We start from the raw sequence: 16823 nt of genomic DNA, 5'->3' as shown, positions 1-16823 counted from the left end.
ACTGCATTCTCTAGTTTTGTGATTCAAATACTTCTTCGGCAGAAGAAAGGAGCCAAAATTGCTCTTGAGGTCTATTTAGACTAAGCAGCACCCTTACACGGTGGTACATCCATTCCCTCTCCTTTGCCTTAACATGAAGTTTGGCTGCTGGAAGTTACTATTTGCAAACTGGGCTCCATCATCTCCAACTGGAAAATGACACTGAACATCTGTCAATCTTCTGACATGCATGTTATTAGACCTATGGCTTAACCCTTAGAGGATACTGAAGTTCTTCCAGCCAAACCATTATGAATGCTTCATGTCCAAACCTCACTGCCTCTTCCCCAGCATGTGTCCAGCAGCTGCTAAATGGGACAGAGCATTGCTACTAGGAAGGACTTTTTGCTCATCTCTGATGTCACCAAAGACCAGGCTCTGAAATGCCTGTGTCCTCTGAGCACTCCAAGACCAAAGCCAGCTGTCATCTAACACAGCTTGTGCTCCCACTAAAGCATAGGCCCATTTTCACGGCTTGTGCAAGAATTAGGCATTTGTCCTCATGCTTTGACCTGGATTGAGTACGAACTGGTCATTGTATTGTGCTGCGGAGAAATTAAGTCAGTCCCAACACAAAGAACACGCTGCAGGACATTTGGCTACAGCCGACATTCTCTCACCTGCACTTTGCAAACTCCCCTCCCGCTGATTTTGAGAGGGTGCCCAGCACCTTACAGCTGCGTGCTGAGGAGGAGCCGATGCCAAGGCTCTCCTGCGCCCGTTCACGCCAAGCAAAGCAGAGACGAAACCCGTGCTTCTTACAAACAGGTTTATTTGCATTTTGACTGGAGCACAGATTCTAGATACAGATTTCTTCTGCACAACAGTACAAGAGCCAGTGCAAAATATGCTTTTTATTTATTCATGTACAAAAAAAAACCAAAAACCAACAAATGAAAAGACAAAGAGTGTGGCAGTATTTACTCACAACTGGTACGCCTCAGCCTCCAATCAACCCACCTCCACTTGCCCTCGCCCATCACACCGACTTCGTAATCAGCATCACCTGTCTTGAATGGCTGCATTGTCAGTGAAGAGAGGTAACTCCCCTAGCCCTCTGAAAGATAAACACTCACCCCAAGCAAACTGGGACAACAGCAGGCTACTTAAAAAAGTTGGACACACCAGCTGATCACCAATGCGTCCTGCCTGCAGGGAGCAGAAGAATTTTGTGGGACTGGCAAAAAAAAAAGGTACAAATCAGAAATACACAAAGAATTGAGCACCAGCTTAACCCATTTGTTAAAGAAAGGCAAGGATGTTAAGATACACCTCCAGTCTGCCTTCTCATATTCACCCACAGCAGTGATGATCAAGGCCAAATACTCCCCGCTCTGAGTACCCTGTGCTGTCAAACAGATTATAATCTTAAGAAAATATTTCTATTAGTACCATAAAGTTAAACCATTTCATAACTGGAGGAGAAAGAGAAGCTACAGTCTGAATACAATTTCTTTGAGAACAGTCAAAAACAAAACCAGAAACAGACAAAAAAAACACCTGTCCCAGTCATCCACCAGATGATTGTTAGAATTACAGCCAATGCTTAAGCAATACAACATCGAGCTAGGAAAGTCATCGTATGGTTGTTCTGCTTAGGGAGTAGCTCTTACTAGTTTACAAAGCGTTGGGCAATCTATTTCTCTTTAACTAATTTTCAGAAGCTGCAATATAGAACTGCAGTGGTAGTGCAAGAATATGCCTATCTTCACCAAGGTCTGGGATTTATGTTGCAGAAATTAATCAAATTTACATCACTCCAAGTGTACCATGTCCAAATCACCTAGAGTCACTATTATGGACTTTTATATTTCTACCCAAGGAATGGCTGGGTTTCAAAGCTTGATCAACCAGAGTCTTTTACATTGAATTGCAATTAAACAAAGCAGAGTACCAGTTAAAGCCAAAGAACACAAGTACTCAGCACGTATATGTGTTGATACAGTACAGTATGTATGTGTGTATATATATATACGCATAAATATGTATATGTTACATTATAAGGAGAGGGCCATTCAGGACTTCTGAACTACAAGAATCCTTTTACCACATCCAAGTCTTGAAACTTCAGCCCATTAAATTTCACACCAAGACAATGAGAACTCCAATATTTTCCAGATTGAATTATTATTTCTATTTTAGCCAATTAACCAAGCAGGGCCAGCTGAAAGAACAGGACCTTTAATTTTAATAACACCAGTCCTGCCACCTCAGGCAGATGGCACAAATTTCTATCACCAGATTATTTGCCCCTTCCCTGCCCTGCAGTTGTGTATCATGGGCATTTCTATGAGTTCTCAGACCATCACCAGAGTCGTACTATCTGATCTGTATCAACTTACTCAGTTGTCAGAGAAAATGCTGCAATTTATGAAATAATTTCAAACAGCCAGTACAGATCTGACAAGAACCCAGGTTTATACTTTGCAGTACTGGCTGGAGTCACACTGGTTTTAATCATGTAGTGGTTCTGTCTTTTCATCCCCAGCAAGCCCACTTCTACTCATAGCGGCTGCCATCATACATACAACCTCAGAGCTGGACCATTTGGGATACCATACTATTCACTGTAATCCTAAACCCCAGACCTTATAAAGGTCTGCTGTACAAATTTCACATACAGAGCTGAAAAATGTCTCATTTAAATCACTTTGAACAGGAGGTTTCATTTGTTACTTTTTAAAAAAGAAATAGGAGCAACAAAAAGTTTAAAAAAAGCAAGAATAAATGTAACAGGCACTTAAGAGCAAAGCAAATGCAAAACCCTTTTGGATATTTAGATGAGGGGGAGCTACTCATCTCCCTTGCCTTTAGCCTATCTAGAATTAAGACATCTAGCCCAGACTAATCATTTGTGCTTCCTCCAGTCTTGAGGAAACCAAAGCTTCCTTCTGGAGGCTGTCACATCCTCAAACAGGGCAAATGAGTCTCTCCAGGGATGGCAGACCCTCTGTAACCACAGGGAGAGTCTAAGATTACCTGCCACTTACACAGGTGAGACAAGTCTCTCTCACTCCTCACATAAGCCACTAACATAAATCCTGAAGACTTTGCTTGGTTCCTGCACAGACAAACTCGCCAACTTCAACAGGGCAAGGGTTTGCTTTTATGTTTTTGGGAGGCAGAGGGGGAGGTTCATCAGCAGTCCAATCTCACACCAACGTTGCTCGACCACTTGTACTGGCCGCTCAGCCACGATCGTTCATGGCCAGTTTGCCCAGGTACAACAACCGGTTGGTTGCGCAGCATCATGCAATAAGGGCAAAGGGTGCAACACGTTTTCCTAACACCCAGAGATGCATCGCAGTCTGCAACCTCCTCGAGGTGGGCAGTGGAGGGGGAGATGCTGATCTCCTCCCTCTGGCGACCAGCGATAGGACACGAGGGAGTGGAATGAAGCTGCATCGGGGCGAGTTCAGACTGGACATTAGGAAAAGGTTCCTCACCGAGAGGGTGGTCAGTCACTGGAACAGGCTCCCCAGGGAAGTGGTCACAGCACCAACCTGTCAGAGTTCAAGGAGCGTCTGGTTGACGCTCTTAGTCATATGGTTTAGTTTTAGGTAGTCCTGCGAGGAGCAGGGATTTGGACTCAATAATCCTTATGAGTCCCTTCCCAGTCAAGATATTCGATGATTCTAAGCTGAAGTAACTTGACATTCTCTTAGACACCAAACTAGCTGTGCTGAGTCTTCATGGGTGTGTATGTTACTTGACCACAATCCTCCAAATTTCTGCTGGGACTACAGAGGCTCAACAAGGACTAGAACTACTCTGTCAAGTAAGTGTAGGCCTTACACACACATTAAAGTTATACAGCTTTACAAACAGGCTAACATAGATAAAACAGTAGAGCCCACCCAGTAGGACAATATTCATAATCTATGGGATTGTTTACTCTGGTATACCTTCTTACAGCATGGAAAAGAGAACAAGATACATTGTCAAATTCACACTCATGTCAGTATAAAATTATTTTATTTTAAAAAATCTAAATATAAAAAGGCCCTAGCGGAGAGTTATTTTTGTTCAAAACTAATCAAGCAAGTGCTACTGAAACACTATGAGGACTTTTGCATATAATTCCTTATGGGCAAGATTTCTTTTTTAAATAATCAAGAACAAGTTATATTTTTTTAAATAAGCAAACAGTTCTCAGTCCCTAACTCTGGGTGCAAAGCTACGTCTATCCTTTCTTCACACTGCTATGTTTCAGTATTGCTGTGTCCCCTGAATTACAGGGCTATCACATGTAAGTGGATATGGTACAGGCTACACTCCTGGCAACTCCAAGGTCTTTTTTAAACCCTTCTCATCAGGTCAGATTCACCTCCCTGACTTGCATGCCAACAACAGCCATGCCATACATTGGGCCCGTATTACAAAACAGGAGGAAAAAGCACAACCAATGTACACCTTCCAAAGCACTTTCCACAAAAGGAACCAAACAACTCCTGGTACACCGGGGCACATTGGTCCCACATACTCACAAAAACAGCTGGAATTTTTTCCCTGTTTTGGAAGGCAGCTGTAACTGCATGGCCACAATCTGGATGACTCAGTGCCGGGGGCTCCCCAGCTTCCCCCCTCCACGGGCATGGCAGCACAGAGCAGGCTGCAAAGCCGGGGAGATCACACCGGCACCAAGGCAGGGTCAAGCTTGACACGGCATCACCTTCCTCTCAAAAAGATGGCATTTCCCATCCTCCGCAAAGGCATTTCTTCCCCCAAAGCTCCCCCTGGCCCCTCTGTCTGACCTCCCCTCTCTGTCAGGAGACCACTTACAACCTCCTCACCTACGCAACCTGGTCCTCAACCAAGAAGCCTCAAACTCCTTCACTCCAGGGGGAGGAATCGCCATGTCCCAAAGACTGGGCGTCCTCTTTGGAGAAACACTACAATTCATGGAGCATCCAGGACAGCCAATTGAGCAAGATCATGCCTAAGTAGGCAGAGTTACTCAATTAGCTGAGCTGGCTGAAGGTTTTCCCATTGTAACACAATTTTTCTATTCTAGTATTATTTTTGGTATAAAAAAATTCAGTGGGGATGGGTGGGTTTTTTTGCACAAAACTTGATGCTTTTAATGAAAAAAAGGTTGCTTTTCCCAATATTTTGCTGCTTGTTTCTGTTGGGAAAACTTGAAGCACATCGGTTTTGTCAGAAAAATATCAGTCCGTGTCTGTCCGAATTCCTCCGGTGTCAGCTGGGAGCTGTAATTCATGGGCTCCATGTCCCCCTCTTTCCCAGAAGGCTGGGCTCCTGGGCACCCCTCCAGCCTTCATGACGCATTCCCCCTTTGACTAACCCACAGTAAGAGCATCATGGGATCTGTAACCCAGCCAAAGAGCTCAGCCCCAAGGGAGACACGGCGCACAAGGCACTTGAATGGTAATTTCGGAGGTCTGCAACAGTAGCTCAAACTGATGCTGCTTTAAGGGCCAAATGGATTTAATTAAATGTTTCCATTTCAAAAGGCTAGAACATTTTATTCAGCATTTTCCAGCTGACAATTTCTCATTTTTTGAAAAATTTCCATTCCAGGAAAATTTTTGGTATTTCAGCTTTCCATCTCAATTCAGGATGAAATTCAATGTTCAAGTATCAGAATTTGATGCTACATGGACACTCGGTTTGGGAAACAGCCCTATTAACTAGCTGCCAAAAGTGAAATGACTCCATCCATGCAAGAGGGGTGTGATCCAGTTTGCCTTTGACATCAGTGGAAGCCACTTTTTCAGCTCAGTGGAGCCTGGATGGCATCCCAAAAGACCAAGGGAGGGTGGAGTTGACCATAGTTTCAGATATTGGAAACAGGAGTCAAGAGTGAAACAGCAAGAACATAAGAACTAGCAACTAAGATGATCTGTTACCTGGACTCAATCAAAACTCAGTTTTACTTACTTTAGCAAGTAACAGGAAGAAAAATCATTAAGATTATAAAACCTAATTCCCAGTTACAGTAAAGATACCAGTTAATCAAACCTTTGTAGAGTAGAATAAATCCACACTATGAATTTGTCATGAGCTCTGTAACCTTCAATGTTCAAAACATTTCCTCAGAAAACCTTCATATATTCCAATCAGGGAGACTACTCTGAAGCTAAAGATACAATATGGTACTGAACTGCTTGCCTCAGGTTGCCTGTCCTCCCTTGAACCCACAAAATTGTTCTATTGGATGGGTATTACAGAAGTTCTGTCAGGAGGGACTACGGTCTCTGGACTTTGAGCACATCTACAGGTGAAGAACAGCCAAGAGTGGGCTTCCAGGGTTGAGACTCTGGGTGAGGACTGGGCATCAAATCCATCCTCTGCATTGCTCAGTCTGTTTTTGGATGTAGCCCCAAGCCTTCCACCTCAAAGAGTAAAAAAGAAGCCCCAGGGAGCCTATGTCCATCAGCAACAGAGGATGTGTTGAAAGCAAGAGAGCACTTAGAACAGTAAATAAATCAATTCACCCAACCATGAGGGGTCTAGAGAATTGGTTTTTGTTTATCTTTCATTTCCCTTTAGTACAAGGCTGATGTTTCTAAGTAATAAGCAGAAACCTCGGCAATTTTTAAGACTGAAGAGGAAGGGAGGGAGGAAGAAACATGTACAAGCTTTGAGGATGTTCTCAGCTCCAGCTTAAAAAAAAAAAAACCAAACAAAACTACACACCACCAAAAACATATATCTGTAAAAGCAAGTTTTTCCTTAAGCTGTTTGGTAATTCTTAGTTCATAGGAGCATTTTATCCAGAAGGTTCTTCATGTTTCCAGTCTAGGTTGTAGCAATCTCAGTGAGGCACTAAATTTTAGGCTGTTAAAGTCTTTCTGTGCAGCACGGTCATTTTAAAATGATGTGGTAGCCGTCATTGCTTTCAGCTGTAACAAAGAAATGCAAAGCATTTTTTCATTCCTTTTAGAAAACAGCACAGATACAGAACTCCAGATTTTCTCCTTAGGTAGTTTGCAATAGTTTGTACTCTTGTTCCACAACCCACTCATGAAAATCAATGTTGAACATGTAGGTTAAAGCATTTACATAAAAAAATAGGACATACTAACTGTCATCTTTTATCATTTTACTGGAAAGTTTTCTTCTCATTTATGTCAGTGGTATCAATGGATTTATGAAAGTTTTACAACAGTGTAACTGAGAGGAAAGCATAGATCAATCAGTCTACTACATGTAAATTGATGCAACACCTTGACTTACACTATATTAAGTTACTTATCTTTTCAGGATAACAGCACTGAGTTTGTGATAACGTTTAGTGCAATTGAAAGGAGGAATTATCTTTAGAGCCACATGTAATAGCAGCAGCAATACATACCTTTTAATGTGCTGATAACAAAACAAGATTCATCTTGGAAGTTTTGCACCATCTGAAGGGCAGAAGGAAAAAAGCCAACACAAAATATTTTTAGCAATTAAATTCAAGTTTCTTTCAGTGCCAGTATAGAGTTTAGAGGAGAGCTATCAAACTGTCCTGAGTCCTGCCCTACACAGTCCTAAGTAACCCTGCCCGTAAGATTATTAAAGTACATGACTGATTAATTAAGCTCCTTGCAGCTGCTAATGTGCTTAAGAGAACCTCATACTAAAGTGCTTGCCTGGAACTGATCTAGCTTGTTCAGCGTTTTACCATCCTCTTTGCAGCTCTTGATTCTGCAAGTTCTTATACCGCTCCAGTTAGTCTATTAAAGACTGTGCTCTTAATTGCCTTCAGTGAAGATGTAGTTGTTTAGACTGGATGAAGGCAGTCCCTCTCCTAAAATCTAACAACGGTTATACACATTCAGCTGAATGAGGAGGCTCAGTTGAGCTTACATTAGCATCTGAAATAATATCTAGAGGTGGTCAGCCCTGAAAAATGGAATCCTTGCTGAATAAAGGAATATTGCTACTGAAAAGCCATCTCAGCAGCATCCACCTGGTTATTTTGACCAGACATTAGTATAGATGCTGTGCTTGCAGGAATCATTTACCTGCTTGTATTTTGTTGAGGCACAGGAATCTTAATGAAACTGCTATGAAAGGCAAGGCAGACCATGGGAAGCAAGATTAGTATCTAAAGCTATTTGAGTTATTCATGAGATACAACTAGATTTTCAGAACACGTGCAGGTTCTAGCGAGGCCCCTAACTAAAGAGGCAAGTTAAGAGATTCGGCTGACTTCAGATCCAATCTGAAATGCTCATTTAAGCTTCATCCTTAGTCAATGCTTCCTCCCATCTTAGAGAAGCTGTGTGGGACAGAGGAGGTGAATTACCCTCAGGAGGTGTCTCATGCAGCTGAAGCAGATGCTGGACACCTAACTTCAGAAGGGAGCTGACCAGAACCTCTCTGATCAGCTCAGAAAATCCAGCTTTAAGCAAAAGCCTTCTCCTAGCTATTGAATATCATTCAAGTAGAGCACTTTCCAGCTGTAAGTCCTCACACCAAATATCCTTTTCAACTTAGACTAATCTCCCTATTCTCTTCTGGGTTTAACATCCACCCCCTGCTCCCGCAAATCAAACTTCACTGGCCAGTCTGTGTGTCTGTGCCTAATGATGCATGAAGTACATTCATAGAGTGCCTCACTCTTGCCACTATAGTACTAGAACAAGAAAAAAATTATTAAAAAAAGCAATAGACATTGTTAATAATTGACTTAAATAAATACTTAAAGCCTCATACCCAAGCTGGTTCAGGCAATTCCCCTACCAAGAGTTGCCTCCAAGCACTTTACATCTATAAAGCATCAAGGTTTCAGATTTAATCAGGCTGAAATAGCAAGGAGACTTTAGGAATAAGCATTTCAGCCTTCGATTTAGGCTCCAGTTGAGACCTATGCTCTGCTTCATTTGTTTTAACAATGTTTCTTAAAAATGAAGCTCCTTAAGTGATTCTGGTGCATGAATGAGTAAGTAATTTTGTGGGGGGGAAAAGAGGAAGAAGGGCAACTCACTATTAACCTGCAAGTTAATGGAATGGACTAAATTAAGCCATCATATAATGGGACACAAACAGCTAGCAGAGGTCCATTAATTTACGGTGTGCACTCACACAGCACTGACTCTGACTCAGTGGCTGTAATCACTAGCCAAGATGTAAGATTAATTGCCCTACAGATTTTCAAACTTGCCTTTTTTAGGAAACATTCCTACTTAATTTTAAAGATTCTCACTTTAGATCCTCACTTCAAAATTTGGTTAAGTAGCCAGCATAAAAAGGAAATGACCGATTTTGTTCTGTTTTCAAAAAAAGACTCTTTTACAAAGCAAAGATATTAAAATCACACCAAAATCAATGGTATGCATGAATGATTTGCTTAAGTATTTGCTTTAACTTGTTGGGATTAGTAACCTTGCAAAGCTTCCTTGAAGATTCATTCCATAATTTAAAAGGTCATTCTAACTTCAAGCAGTCAGACAACTGTTACAGCTCTGACAGAGTTTGCACTAACCCCTTACCTCATTGCTCACTAATACGTGGATTCCTGTGGGTCCCTGCCGATAGATTCGATTTATCTGCTGTGGAGAAATGCTGTACAAGTTTGCAATCTTCTCGATTAATTCCAGCGTGGTCAATTCTTCCAAGAAGATTGCATGATATACTGCAACAAGTTGAAAGTAATTACAGAATTATAGAGTAATTACAGAACAGCAACTACAGATTACACTAAGATGCCCAATATCAACAACCAAATGGGTTTAAGATCAAGGTTAAAATCTTGACAGTAGGTAAACAAGCTTAGTAGCTTTAATGCAGTACCCAAATATCCAGCTTGATGATTTCTAGAAAAACACCCAGTATTTGGATACAGTGGGCAAATAAAGTATACGTCACTTTTGCCCAGAGGAAAACACAGGGACTAATGACAACATGGGGCAATAAAAAAATCCTCTCATAAAGATGTTAACATTTTTGGATAATGTACTTTTACTGATTTTGACATTTTAAAGTAGATCCAATTAACAGTAAACCACATGATATTATGTTACACAAAAGTAGTATCTTATTAGATGTTATCCCACTGATCCCATAGGCACAAACTAAAGACTACAATGTATCAAATAACTGTAGATGACAGTATTATTTTTTAAATCCAATCCAAATGGTAGAAACAACCAAGTAGACAAGCTGGGCCTGGTTAATACTATGTGCAAGAACTAAGGACAATTTCTATTCTCATTTGATCGTACATCATGTCATGAAGGATAGTTAAGAGCAGTGAGTCCCCAAAAGCTTCAAACTTCCAAGAATTAGAACCTTACTTTAAGACATACCAATCTTCCATTTCCCAGGATATTTTCAAATAAGCCATAATCTAAAGCAAGTTGTGGATGGGAAGGTAGTTTTTAATGCTATGGTCCCTATTAAGAACTGAACAGAGAATTTGCTGCAGCCTTCTGCAGATAGCTTGTAAGTTGGGTCTGTTCCCCAGGCAGACGGTACCAGTTGGAATGTGTAGCCCTGAAACTAACCCAAGTGGCAGAACTGGGATAAACAGGACCTCTTTAAATACTCAGGACACCAAGCTGTCCCACGCAGGAGCTCAGGCAGAAAGCAGCATTCTCACCAGATAAGTGTTTAACAAAATCCATACATAAAAACTTACCACAAAGACTGCCATCTCCGTTTTCTCGTTTTTGGTGGAGATGGGACCTGTTTTGCTCTGGTTCTTGACAGACATAAATTGTCATCTTGGGCCTTACATTTCTAAGGATTATTGAAAAAACAGTAGTGAGTTATTTAGTAGATCTAAAACTGTTCCAGTCAGCTACCAAACAATGACAGCTGGAATCATTCAGGCTGTGCATAAATAACGGACTAAGGGATAGTCTTGATGCTGGTGACTAGATGTCTTAGGAGGTCTATAAGAGCCCCCTGGGAGGTGGTGATACAGTGCAGAGCACCTTAATCTCTTCAGGATCAGATAAGAATAAACAGTTTACAGCATTTGCCAAGCAGCTCATCATACCTGCTTTTACTGATTTGAACCCTGCCCAGCTGTAAAATTTATGATGTTCTTGCAATAAAAGTAAGTTTAAGAGTCATTTGAGGCTCCAGGGGTTGGTTGGTTGGTTTGTTGTTCGTTACCAGTGATGGAGATGCAAGACAGGGTATTGTAGGCCGTGTCTCACATGAAGTGGATGGAACCTATCAGCTGGTAGCAAATAAACCACCGGGGATCCACATTATGCTGCTTCATTTCGGCAACATTTCTGAGCTGTGCTTGGATTTGAATACCATTGTGATCTCCAGCCTCTGAGATGACCTCTCTGAAGTGTTAAAAGGAAGTCTAAATGCTACAGCTCCAGGATTAACTTCTAGTTAACACTGAAATTACCCAGGGATGCTGCCATAACAAAAAAAATAGGAAGGAAGAAGTACAAACCTTCCTTTGATTGCATTAAAGAGCCGAATTCCATCAGCAGGGCCACAGATTTGAACAAAATCTTCTTTGGACATCTTCAGTAAGTCAGCACCTACATATTTCAAATTGATGTTTTTTCAGAAGTTAAGCAAATCTTAGCTTCCAAATTGTGTGTATGGGCAGCAGGAAAGGGCAGGGGGAGAGAATCCACAAAGCTAAATCAGACAGATTTGCCTAGAGAAGTTGCAAATTCAGAGAGGTGTATGCTGCAAATCAATCATCATGAAACAGAGCTAGAAGCTGCCAAAAGAGCAGTGCTGCACTGGAAGATACTCTAGCCAACTCAGAGACAAGCTAGATATTTAACATTGGCCATTAAATGGCCCAATTTTCTCTAACTCCCACATTCACCAGGTTATTTAATCATGTTGCAAGTCAGAGAGAGGCTCCTCAAGGTTTCAATATCTTTAACAATTCCCCCTTCCACCAACCTACTGCCGTGTACAACTACCTAATGGGAGGGTACAGTGAAGATGGAGCTGCAGATGGAGCCAGACTCTTCTCAAAGGTGCACAGGGACAGGATGAGAGGCAGCAGATGGAAGATGGGAAGCACTGATTAGGTATAAGGAAAAACCTTTTCACTGTGAGAGTAGTGAAGTATTTGAAGAGGTTGCTTAGAGACACTGTGGAATTTCCGACCTTGGGGATACTCAAATGCAACTGCACAAGGCCCTGGACTTGCTTCAAGCAGGGAGTTGCACCTAATGAACTCAAGAAGTCCCTTCCATCTTAACTTACTCTCTTCCATCTTTACTTATTCTATATTTCTACAAACTGTTTTGGCAAATGCTGCCTAATCTAAGAACAAAAGAACAACCACACTGGATCAGACCAGTGATCCCATCAACAGCGGCCAGCAGCAGATGCTATTGGTATGAAGCATGAGCTGCAATCACAAAAGAGAATAAAGACAAAGTAATTAGACTGTTTAAACTCACCCGAAAAACTTGAGAAGAGTCTACAGAATGGAGAGAACCTATTACGATGAAGCCACTGCTGGGCATCTTGAATAGAAGCAGAAGGAAGGAGATGCTACATTGCAAAAAGAATAAGAAGGTCTTGAAATGAACTGTTCACCAGTGTCCTAAAAAAGAAAAGCACCACATTAACATGATCTCAAGTACTTACATCATTGCTGGGAGGCAGGAGCTCCACTTGGTGGGTTGGAGAACTGTTGCTAAAAAAAATTATGTAAAGTTGGAAGAGAAAAAAAACATTATTTTAAATTTTACATTGCAGTGTCCCTCCTCTTCCCCCTCCTCCATCTGACTCAACTGTCAGAAGTTATATACCAACTTGGCTCTTCTCTCTATCACTTTAGAAAAGGTGTCCAAAATCTGGACCAAGAGAAGAAAAAAAAGAAAAAAAGAAATCTCTGTTTGAGCCTTTTGTTGGTCAGTTGAGGTCCTACTCAACACTGAGAGACAAACTCAGTCTACTGACCTCATTCAAGCTTTTCCATATGGGTGACTCACTAATGTGACACCATCTAAGCAAGGAAGTCGTGACCAACAGAGTGGCTGAACTCAAAATTTCTACAAGCCAGAAATCCCCTAACTAAATCCACTGTCTAATAACGATTTTTCACAAAAATTCAATAAAGGACCTTATAATTCAACCCCGGTGTTATCTTAAACATAGTAAATTGCAGTTTAACTCTTACTCAAAACTACATTTCTACTAAACCCTCCCAAAACAGACAGGACTTTAACATGCCAAGGATTTTCCCAAAGAGTTAATAATCTACCACTGGAAGAAAATGCTCAACAGATCTCTCTACTAACACCAATTTTTGTCATTTCAGTGTTTGTCCTTATTCATAGGTTGAGGTCGCTCATTGAAAATTTGTAATATAACATTGATTAATTAATAAGCTTTGTGGGAAGGTGACAAGGCTGCAGAGTCCTAGAGAAGGAAAAGAAAGGCCTACATCAAATTCCTAGGGGAAAGTATGTTGCAGGGAGGACTCAGAAGTACTGAGGGACCCTGCTGTATATTTCTGTCATCAGCTGTCATCTTGGGTGTTTCAAGACCACTAAAATTGTTTCTTTATGACAGCTATATTGATGAATTAAACATGCCTCCTGTTAGCCCTTTGTTCTGGAACGGCTTCTCAAAACCCAGGCTGTTTTGCCCCGGACAGGATTTCTTCCCATTCAGCTGGGAATTCAGCACCCCAAACCACCTCAGGACAGAAAAGAAGGAAGAAATACCTACTCTGAAGAGGTGCTGAAGGCTGAAAGCCTCTAACATTCCTGTCAGAAGATACTGGGAATTGCTGGTACAGGGCATGGTGTGTTCTCTGACCCCCACAGAAGAGTAAGAGAGGAAATTCATGGCAGGAATTGCCCTGGTGGTCCTCTGATGTTCACCTCCCAGCCACCACATAAGCAGAGGACATACAAAGAGTACTCTGCGTTACAGGCAATTCCTGGATGGAAGGTCTTAAAAGGCTTTGTGGGAAATATTCTCCCCTTTCTAGGAAGGGTGGTCCTTGACCTCTTCTTCCAGGGTATGAAATGCATGGACACACAAAACACATGCACACAAAGGCTACCGTATCAACAGGAAAGATAAAGCATTTATTTGTTACATACCCATCTCCAAGGTTGAAGCTGTTGGGTGAACTGTTGTAGCTTGGAGATGGAGCATTGTTCATTTGATAAGGCACATCTGGCCAGGGAGAGCACTGTTGGAAGAAAGGCAGCAGGGATACTTTCATAAGGATGGAAATAAAGGATTCGATTCTCCTCTCATACCACATTCATGCTGTTGCCACGCCACTAACTTCAGCTCATCACTCCTGCTGGGAGGAGGAGACAGGCCATGGATTTTCTACGCTGCTCTCCAAGCGGGCTGTCAGGGGGCCAGATTGATTCCAGTTGTGCATTCCACATTTCTCCCATTTCACAAAGCCTGTCCCCAAATAACACTGGGCCAAAGTGTGCACAGCTGTAAGTCAGAGCAACGCCAGTAAGTCAACTCAGACTGAAGGCAGCAACGATACAGAAATACCCCTGGTCTCAATTATAAATCCCTAATTAAATCCAGGCAAGAGTGACAAATACGCTCCAGTGGCATTGCTTCAGGTTTATACCAGTGAAAGAGCAGAATTTGAACCAGCCTGCTAAAACCTCTGGCTATTAGTCAAAGAGCTTGAGTTATAAATGGACATTACATGGAGAAAATGTAAGATAGACAGACAGACACAAAGCTACTAAAAGCCTTCACAAATGTAGGTCAAACTCCATATTCCATTACAGTAGTGTAAAACCAGACTAACCCAGCTAGAATTGGTGACTCTGTTCTGAATATAAGCCACCGTAATCTGTAGGAGAAATCTAGCCCTGTGAGACCTCTCGCCACCAAGAGCTCAAGAAAATGCTCTGTAGTATCCTTGCTTGCAACAATAAAAAAAGAGACAAGTGTAGCTTTGGAGTTTTATCATCTTCACAAAGACTAGCAAATATTTTATCATCTCCACAAGCACTAGCAAATATTTAACTCTTTGGCAACCCACATTTCCCCATGCAATATGTCAAAGTGCATCAGAGCTCACAGGGAGAGTTTGGGATCTGCCAACTCAGTAGAATTAGGTCTGTGTACACAAAAGCCTCGTTAACAACCACCACGTTGAATTAGAAAACATGCTGGTCACTCCTGGCAATGTGAGGAAAATTGAGTGGGAGGGACTGGATCTCACAAACAGGAAGTTTATTTAAATTAAGAAAAACCCCTCATTTTTAGAAGTCCAGCAAGCCACTTCAGAAAAACAAGAACTAAATCAAACAACAAGACATTCCCATAGGGAGATGGAACAGCACTTTTAAACCAGTCTTGAGTCCTGTTGCTTAGTAATCCTGCAGCCTGGGGTAAGCTTATATGTACATTTTAGTAATGGCATGGAGGGGTAGAAACACATACATCTCTACACCAGATGCATCAGAATAGAAGACATACAAGATATTCCTAGAGTACAAGCCAGAATCTTCTGAGATCTTGTATGTAATAGTAGCTTCATAAGCACATTCACAGAAAACCAGACTAATAATTTAATCAGCCTATTAATCTGTTCAAGTGCCCCATCTCCAACATAAGCTTTTGCCAGTCAGTTCTGAAGAAAATACCTCATACAGCTGGCATCTGAGCGTCATGACAAATGTCTGGGAGCACGGCAGAAGATGGCGAAAACATTTCTTTTAAATCTAGGCTGCTAAAGGTTGGTTTATACCGTGAAACATAAGAAACTTTGGCATCTTTTATAAACTTCAACAGTGAGAGACATTTTATAATTTCACTCTGCTCTCAATTTCAATCAGATCTGGGCATATGTGTCTCCACAAGACAATCTCCAGGGCTCAGTTAGACTGAATTTTCCCTCAAATCTATCTCCCAACATGTTGAAGTAGTATGACGTGTCTAAAACGCTTTACCTCTGTGAGAATAGTTGTCTCATAGGAAGGCTGATACTTCTCCTTCTCTTGGGTGGTCTTCTTCTCCATTTTTTCCCTGTCAGTCTTCTGTTTTCTGTCTGCTCCTTTAGGCTATAAGCACAAGCACAAGCTTTCCCTTATGCGAAGTATTACAAGTTTGGAGACAGAGGCCAACAGATTTTTTTTCTAATCTGTTCACAAAAGTCTCCTTAAGATTTATGGGAACTCTACATGTGGAACAAGATCAGATCTGCATTTTCTGGACAAAAAAAATCAGTCAAGCATCTCTGCTGTTTCTATAACATCCCCCATTAATGCCTACTGCAATTCCAAAACAGGCTGACCACACTCCTGAGAACTGATACCAACTATTTCAGACCATGAGCCCCATGAGTTATGCACCTCAACTAGTATTTGTACCATCTCTCCAGGAAAAGGAAAGACACTGCTCACAGGAGCAAAACTGGAGCAGCAGATCATTTGAGAAAACAGACCAACTAAAAGCTTGTTTTTAAGTGGCTACAGGTCTGCCATGCCCAGATCAGGAGCTTCAGAGATGCTTTCTCTCTGAAGCTTTCTCTCCTCCAGGTAGCATGGAGAGGAACTCTGCTGCAACAAGCAAAGGGTATTTAAGATATCCAAGATACACTCTCATTGTACACGGAGGATTGAATCAAAGAAGCCATAATGTCTTGATTGCCTAGGAGTACCAAAACACAGCGGATACCCTGAATATCTCAAGTATTTGTATAGTGTTCAAGGCACAATGGACTGGCATAAGTCTTGGTGCAGCATTTGCATCATTTGAATTTAACTAGAAATGCTGTGTAGTTCAGTGTTTATGTCACTTTGCGTGCAAGAGTCCTGTTTAAGAACTTAGGCATACCCAGTTAAAAGTCTGTTCTACTCCGCTATTTGCATCACTCTCGCACAATTTAA

General features: G+C 41.6%; 1 protein-coding gene across 2 annotated transcripts in view; it reads right to left on the bottom strand.

The window, feature by feature from the left end:
* Positions 1–794: 794 nt before the first annotated feature.
* TFCP2L1 (transcription factor CP2 like 1) overlaps positions 795–16823 on the bottom strand; it is a 38097-nt gene continuing 22068 nt past the window's right edge. For both annotated transcript variants that reach the window (XM_069781016.1, XM_069781017.1), the window contains 9 exons: positions 15885–15995; positions 14049–14140; positions 12580–12628; positions 12390–12483; positions 11411–11501; positions 10631–10731; positions 9483–9625; positions 7358–7409; positions 795–6905 (listed from right to left, as the gene is read on the bottom strand). In XM_069781016.1, the coding sequence (XP_069637117.1) occupies positions 6868–6905; positions 7358–7409; positions 9483–9625; positions 10631–10731; positions 11411–11501; positions 12390–12483; positions 12580–12628; positions 14049–14140; positions 15885–15995 (771 nt within the window). In that variant the 3' untranslated portion in view covers positions 795–6867. The remainder of the gene's footprint in view (positions 6906–7357; positions 7410–9482; positions 9626–10630; positions 10732–11410; positions 11502–12389; positions 12484–12579; positions 12629–14048; positions 14141–15884; positions 15996–16823) is intronic.

The sequence above is a fragment of the Haliaeetus albicilla genome, chromosome 4, assembly GCF_947461875.1.
Source record: "Haliaeetus albicilla chromosome 4, bHalAlb1.1, whole genome shotgun sequence".
NCBI classification, from domain to species: domain Eukaryota; kingdom Metazoa; phylum Chordata; class Aves; order Accipitriformes; family Accipitridae; genus Haliaeetus; species Haliaeetus albicilla.
The sequence above is the reverse complement of the archived record's forward strand: the minus strand, read 5'-3'. Positions and strand labels throughout refer to the sequence as shown.